This window comes from Lactuca serriola, chromosome 1, assembly GCF_051521515.1.
Source record: "Lactuca serriola cultivar US96UC23 chromosome 1, Lser_US96UC23_V15, whole genome shotgun sequence".
In the NCBI taxonomy this organism is placed as follows: Eukaryota; Viridiplantae; Streptophyta; class Magnoliopsida; order Asterales; family Asteraceae; genus Lactuca; species Lactuca serriola.
The window spans coordinates 142,504,326-142,512,564 of record NC_136408.1 but is presented as its reverse complement, the minus strand read 5'-3'; the positions used below and the strand labels follow the sequence as shown (position 1 = coordinate 142,512,564).

At 31.8% G+C, this 8,239-nt stretch overlaps 1 protein-coding gene across 1 annotated transcript; it reads left to right on the top strand.

Annotated features, from left to right (window-relative positions):
* The first annotated feature begins 2,149 nt into the window (after positions 1-2,149).
* On the top strand, positions 2,150-4,708 carry LOC145099504 (uncharacterized protein At4g18257-like). Its single transcript, XM_079037074.1, has 3 exons — positions 2,150-2,575; positions 2,999-3,307; positions 4,348-4,708. The coding sequence occupies exons 1-3, from the start codon at positions 2,292-2,294 to the stop codon at positions 4,505-4,507; spliced, it is 753 nt and encodes a 250-aa protein (XP_078893200.1). The 5' UTR covers positions 2,150-2,291; the 3' UTR covers positions 4,508-4,708.
* Positions 4,709-8,239: the final 3,531 nt, after the last annotated feature.

The following is an 8,239-nucleotide window of genomic DNA, read 5'->3' as shown; positions in this document are numbered from 1 at the left end:
TGAGGGGGACAGTGAATCCAAAATCAAAAGCCTAAAAATTCTAGGGTTATCTTCAATTTGGGAACAAGAAAACAGTGGGAATTAATCTGGCTATCCAACCAGATTACGAACACCATTTGCTTCTATCGGCACATTAAATTGCGTCGTCGACGACTCCATGGCCTCCACGTCTTTTGATGTCGCAATCGGTCTCTGTATATGTCTCTTTGTTGCAATCGGTCTATGTATATCATCTCCATTGAAGATATGACAGAGAAACATCAAAGAGATTGTTCGGCTTCATCACATCTTTGATAGTCGCTTTCAGTCGGTGTTGCATACGATGATTAAGGTTGTGGTGCAAAATGATGAGGATGATGAACAAGTTTTAATGGTGCTCAAAGATGGTTGTAGCGTGAGATGGTGAGCAGAAAGATTCGATTTTATTGATACAACCCTAGGTAGAAGATGGCGCTCAAAGATGGTGGTTGTGCGATGGTCGAAAATGGATAATGGAGAAAGACGATGAACGCAAACAATGGTGAAGAAGGTGGGGGTGTGCAGCCGACTTTTTCAAAATAATTAGATTAGGGTTTTCTAGTTAAGTAGAGAGAGAGAGAGAGAGTGAGAGAGAGAGAGAGAAATTATAGGAATTTCTATTTAATTAAATTATATGGTTTTCCTATTGTACCCTTCTTGCCATTTCAAAGTTACATATTTAGCACATCAGTTTTATAAATGTTCATAAATGGTCCAATTAATAATAGCCATAGATCTAATTATTTACAAGGTTGTGATCTGTTCTCGCGTTCTCAACCTTTTAGGTGTTCTCATTTGATCCACAAGGCTCCAATCCCATATGCAAGTGGGTATTCACAAGTCAATCCATTACAAAGTCAATCTATGAATAACTTTTCACCCTGACAGTGGTAAGTACGACAAGCCATACAATGGGTCATGTTGAGCAGCAGGTTCAGGTTGTTTTAGATGTGGACAAACTAGTCATATGAGTAGGGACTGCCTCCGAGATGCACTAATTTGCTTCCATTACAATCAGACCGGTTATATAAAGACCGATTGCCCAAGAGACTGATAGGATGAGCAATGACGGAGCATGCACCGACCACTTTGAGGATCATCGATGACCGCCAGGGCAAGACGGAGGCACCTGTGGTGAAGAGCGTGACATTTCAGCTGACGACTGAGGAAGAGAGAGCAACACCTAATGTGGTCACTGGTATGTCTCCCTATCTTATCTCTTACTGTTTCTTTGTTTATGCTTATGTTTTATTTGATATGTATATGAACTTTCTTAGCCAATGGTATGACTGCTCATGTCCTATTTGATTCGGGTACTACTCGATCTTTTATATCTCTTGCACTTAGCAAGAAGTTTAGTGATGCTCTTGAGATTTTGGATTACTGTTGGAGGTAGAGATTATTGATGAAAAAAATATAATTATATTTCTAAAAACATAAAAAAAGATAAAATGGAAACATTTTGTTATAAATAACCAGGTCAAAATAAAAAATAAACTCGCACACTTTGCACATTAACAAACAAAAAATCTCACATACAAAACCTAAGGGTGCGTTTGGTTGTGGAAAATTTTCCAATTTTCTAGGAAAATTTTCCAAGAAAATCAGAAATTTCGAAAACGCGTTTGGTTCGTTCAGTTTTCCAAGAAAATGAAAATTTTCAGTTTTCCAAATTGTATGTAAATTAGAAAAGTGATTTTATAGTTTTCCAAAGTTTTCCAAATTTCTAAGATGGAAAATGAAAACTCCACACTTTCCAACCAAACGCGTTTTCATTGAAAATTGAAAATGAAAACTCAACCCTATTTTCTGAAAACATTTTCATAGAAAATGAAAACAGTTTTCCACAACCAAACGCACCCTAAATTTTTGTAGAAACTTAAAATTTCATTCCTATTAGTTTCAATAATTAACCGTTTATGTTTAAAAGAGTTGTAACAATATATAACATTTTATGAAAAAATATTATTGTGCCGTCTAAAAATCAGTTTTCGCAATTCAATCTCGTATACGTGAAATGACCAATTCGATGCGGCCATAAAATTGCCCATATATCCTGCTTGTATCCAATCTGATGCGGTTGGACGTCTAAGGCAAATGAGAACTGGTGTTGTATCACCCAAAGCAATGACAAAGGGGGCTTTAAACCCTAACGCATAATCGATCAAATCGGAAGCATTAACAATCAGCCATACGAACGGATATATTGAACAAGGAATTGGCGCAGAACACTGTGTTTCAATTATTTTGAATTGCGGGGAGAAAGAGAAAGGATGGGCGAGGAGGAGATTGGGAAGAAGAAGAGGGTGGTGGTTGAATCATTAGGATGGTTGACGGAATCCTCAATCATGCCCAAAAAACACCGCGCCATCGCCGGTGTAGGGCCGTCGTCAATTCTCGAGCTCAAAGCTCAACTATACAAGTCTCAAGAAGAGGCAAAAAGTGCTAATTCCAGCAAGAATCCCGACCAACTCGAGTTCCACCGCGCCAAGAAGAAGATCACCCCTCATGATCCATTTGCTGCCAAGAACTCCGGCGTCGATGTTCGTTCTCACAAGTACGTAACCCCTCCATAAACCTAAATCTATCATCTTTTTGTATTCTATATACTCAATTTATATCCGTCCAAGTCAGTTTTGAATCAAAATTTCGTATTCATCAGTTATCTAATTCAATTTTGATAAGTTTTAGGAAATAAATCATCCAGGCTTGTACTTAACACCTATTATAGATCCACCTTCTTAATGCTAGGGCAAGCATAAGGGGAGTTATGAGCATACCTGTATAGTTTTCTGCAATCACAAAAGCATTTAATCAAGCAATCAGTATGTTTAAACAAAATACAACTAGATTTTAAGTTACAAATCAAAATTTTTATTCAATTATTATTAACAAACTGTGCTGAATAATGAAAATGGCGATATTATCCCTGCAAACCAACCACTTAACAGATGATGATTCCTTTTTAACAATGTTTCAGGGATAAACTGGAGATGAAAGCAGAGAAAGATGGGTCAGCAAGCTATGCTGCCTTGGAGAAGAAAGCTGAGCTGTATGAAAAGCTGGCAAGAGGAGAAGTTTCTGATGAGGAAGATAAGGAGAAATACTGTGTGGATTTCTTCAGTAAAAAAGAGGAATCAGAATCACATTCACATTCACAGAATTTTTTGTATTCAGAAATGTCTGAAAGAGATGATGATGATGTGGCTGTGTTGCCTGAATCAAGAGCTATGGGGCTTGGGAGAGCTAATAGTATGGTGGATAATGATGAACATAAACGTTTTGTGAGGTAATTTGATTTGTTTGTTTTTAGTTTATGTCTTTACATATAGAGTAACCAAGGAATGGAATTGGGGGAGGAATGGAATGAAGGTTCATTCCGCTCGAATAAAGAAAAATGTTTTTTTTTTAATGGAAGGGGATGGACCATGTGTGATTCTTTACATTTTGTTACATTTGACGAAGGAATGGAATCGGGGAAGGAATGGAATCATTCATTCCGTTGGAATTGGAGAAGAAATGGAATGGTTCATTATATTGGAATGAGGAAGGAGGAATGCGATTCCTTCTATTTTGTTAGTTTTGACGAATGAATGGAATGACCGATGTTTATTATCATTATTATTTTATTATTATTATTAGGGTTTTATGCAGAAAAGTCCTATTATTTTGGGAAATTTTTTGATAAAGTCCTAATTTTTTTTGAACAGAAAAATCCCGATTATTTAATATTTTGCCCAAGTTAACGAAAAAAATCCTTATTTTAATTTTAACACGAAAAAACTCTTATTATTATTATTATTATTTTATCATTCCATCATGGAATAAAATGAAAAATGGCAATTCAACCAAATTTTATTTATGTAATTTTGAATAACAAATTTTTTGAAAAAAAAAAAAACAATCATGATTTTAAATTTTTAATTAAATTACCTTTTTCCCTTATAGAGTAACTAGAAAATGTAATTTGTATTTTAAGGAGTTTTTATTAAGCTTGGTTATCATATTTTTGTAATTATAATTAAATAACGTAAATAGTAGCATCAAAACTATACATTTACTTAACAAATAATATCAAATAATCATATCAACCTTCATCCCATTCTTCTTATCCAACCAAATATGATCACGGAACGTAATGACTCATTCCATTACCCTGTCCATTCCATTCCATTCCATCCAGCCAAACAAACCGTTAAGTATTGTTTGGTATGTTTATTCCATTCCATTTCCGTTAAGAATGGAACGGTTTATTCCATTCCGTTTCTTTTTTGAAAAAAAAAATTCATTTCTTGATGACATTTTTTTTGGGGTTTTGTTTTTCTTTAGGGAAGTTCATGAAGAAGTGAATGAAGCTCGGGAAAAAGTGTCGGACTTAAAAGTCCGTAGGCAAGAGCAAGTGGCTATCCGGAGAGAAAAGCTAAAACAAGCGTATTTGAGGAAACAACTCGAAAAACTTAAAGCTCAATCTAAACAAGGGAATACATGAGAAACATTTTAGAATTTTTGACATATTTGATCCTTGGAACTAGTTATAAACGAATATTGGATGAACAAACCCCATGTTTTAGTTAAATCGGTTTACAAATTGATTAATGTTGTTTTAGTGTTAATATATTAGTAATTGTGTACGTGTATATCATTATCATTAGTGGGCTAAATGCTAGAAATAACAATGTATTTTCATTTACTTCTGTTACAATGTTGCACTTTCAATTTGTTTAAAGAAAGAATATTATGAGCACTTTACCAAAATATAGCGTCAAGGTAAAAACTGTTTTGTATTTAAAAGGAATTGATGTGATTACTAGTTGTCAGTTTAGATCCTCCGTGTTAGCCAAATGAGCTATCCCAACTTGTTTTAGAAAGTTAATTAAAATGAACTTTTTTTGTGTGTTTTTTAGAAAAACGACTTCTTTATGAGGTAACTAGTTGTGAGACCCGTATAATATACGGGTTGATTAAAACAAAATGTTAAGTACGAACGATTAAATAGAAATTTTATTTGAATTTGAAATTGAAATAAGTGAAAATTATGAGAAAAAGACATGCAAAGAATAAATTAATTAAAATTATGTGTTTAGTGTATACTAAATGAGTTAATTATAACAAAATATTAAACATAAATGTTTAAACTGTAAATTTATTTGGAATTGAATTTGAAATTTGAAATTTAAAATTTAAAATTTGATAGTTATTATGGTAGGTTTAATTTATGGAAAGTAAATTAATGATATATTGAAAATGAAAATTAAAGTAATGACAAGTGGAAAATAAATATATCTCAAATTATGACAAAATGACATGTGGCTAATTTTATGAGAGAAGGACATGTGGCAAAGTCATTTTCATTTATTATAGTAGATTCTATTTCGGACTAACTTTAAGTCAAATTAAAAAATACTTTTCCAGACAAAAAGATGTATATTTTGGACCGATATTTCGGACCAACATTCAGGCAGAAAAAATGGTTATCTCGGAATTTAAAAACCAAGTCCAATATCCAATGAAAATTTTCCGAATTTCGAGAAAATGCTTTATTTTTATATTAGAATCTAACTAAAAGTTAAAGAAACATAATATAAAGTAGATCCGATACAACGGCTTAAAAGGTGGCGATTGATTGAAAAATGGGTGATATTAGACATTTCGTAATGACCATTTAGGACATGACTAGAGAGTTTTTTTAAAAGTGTTTGATGCAAATGAGAAAAAAATACACATTATATATCTTAATCAGTTAGGAATCTCTTGTTCTTAACTAAATGATCATTTCGGTAAAATGTAAAAATATGATCAAATATATCAATTCTATATAAATAAATGGTCATTTTTGTTAATATCCCATTTTTAAAGTATAATCTTATGATTATGACAATTAATAAAATTAGGATGTAAAAATACATGTTTGCAATCCAATTCAAAAACCCACTTACTTAAACAACTTCAAACATATTTAAAATTGTACTTATGAATACTACATGAATTGTGCAATGATGAAACCTATCAACTTCGATCCGATCTTACTGATCATATTAAACGTGTCTATTTTCATGAAGTAAATAATTTCCAATTATTTATAAGAGTTTATGAATATTCATTAAAATTAATTTCTAATAAATAATCAATTGTATCAAGTTGTTGTTAGTGAGACCATTTATGATCATATATTATTTGACAATATCATTCTACAATGACTTTCAGACATATAGATTGTGCGAGTCGTGTATCACTTAGTGCGTTGAGTCGAGCCGGTCATATTAGTAATGAATGAGGTTTTTACCCTTTTGGGTTAGTGATGGATCTAGAGACTCGTGATGGTGAAGATTAATATTTATAAAATATTAAAGTGATGAATAGTAAATAATTATTATAAAGGTGAATAGTGATGGGCAATTAATAATGGAAATTCATTTGAAGATTAATATCAATATATAATAGTGATGGTTGTATGATGTATGTGATTTTATGCAATGTCGATAATTGAATGCATGTTATTTGATGATTGTTTGAATTATTTTGGGATTTGCATGTTTCATTAACATTGTATTTATGGTTGACCCACTTAACATTTGCTGACATTTGTGATTTTCTTGTTGCTTTCACCTTGCATTGGTTCATGTAGCTTGATCGGTTGGCTTGGTGAGAATGGGGACTTCGGGCAGTCATGACCTTGACATCTCTTAGTGTTGGATACCATCTTGGACATCTTGTTAGAATTTTCATTTACTGTTGGTTTTACAAACTTTAACTTTGACGAGGGATGTTTTTGATAATAAAGTAACGTTGACTTGGAGCCGTGAAGACGAAGGCTTGGTGCCGCTAAATTATTTTTCCTATAAATGTAAGATTTTCACATCTCAGAAAAGGTGTGCAAAAAGGAAACCATCTTAGGTGCGAAAAATAACCTTTTGTTTCATCCTAAAGGCTGAAGGAGTTGTAGAGGTAATATCTTGAAGAATTGTTGAAGAATTATTGATGAAAGTATTAAGTTTGCAATGTTTAACATACTTTTTATTTATTCTTTCTGTTTTTCTGTAAACATTAGAGGCTAAAAGCCTTCTCTTCCACTTAAATGTAGATGAAGTAGAATACTATGGTGTAATTTTGATTTTGAAGTTATAAAGTTGATATAAAATTTACTCTTTGATTAAATCTTCTACCTTAATTGTTAATGTTTCAATTTTTGTTACTTGCATCTAAGTTTCATATAGTTTAGACTTATTGTAACTTGTATCTAAATAGCTTTTGATCATAAACTATTAGGATTAGTGATTTAACCAATCCTAGGGTTAAGTAATATTAATTGGTAACTTTCGCGTTTAAGATTGCATTAGTTTAACAAACTATGATAGGTTTAATTTTATGATCTTTAATATTAAACTCATGATTGATTCTATAAGTTTTTTAACAAATAAATTGGTTTATATGTTTCTAGTTTTATGAACATTGAGTTTAGTTACTCATTAATCACAAACATTAGTAATTAGATCATAATTGCTAATCAACTCAATAACTCTTTATACTTCATTGCACTATCATTTATTCACCATAAGAAATATGGGTTTGAAATTTAAGTGGAAGTGATTTAAAAACCACTGTCTTTAATTATAGTAATTTACTTTGTTTTTTAGTTTGAATTGGTTGTTTAATTATTTCAATTAGACACCCCTTTTAATTTTTTGTTTCAAATAATTTAAAGTTATATTTATTTCTCATGAATTTGACACCTTTATTTACTACAACTATACTATATTCAATCATCACTGCCTGTGTGAGTGTTGTTGGATAAAACGTGTTGATAAAGGTTTAATAAATTTAAAACTTAAATATTTTTAGTATAAAAATCTCACATCACTCATTATGCTGCAGCTCTCCACGTTTTACAATATCCTAAAAGGACAATAACTTAAGGTTTCTCCTTTAATAAGAAGACTACTTATAATGTTGAGACCTATTGTGAATCCGATTGGGCTCTATATCCTACAACAAGATTTTTGTGAGTGGTCTTTTTATTTTCTTTGGTAACAATCCCAATTCTAAGAAATTGAAGAAACAATTTGCTACCTTTCTTTCGTCGGATGAAGCAGAATACATATCCATGCGTCATGTATTTGTCGAATTAGCATGGTTAAGTTGTTTACTCGATGAACTTCAAGTTCCAAATATCACATTCATTCATCTCGAATGTGAAAATCTAGTTGCCCATTTATATTGCTAG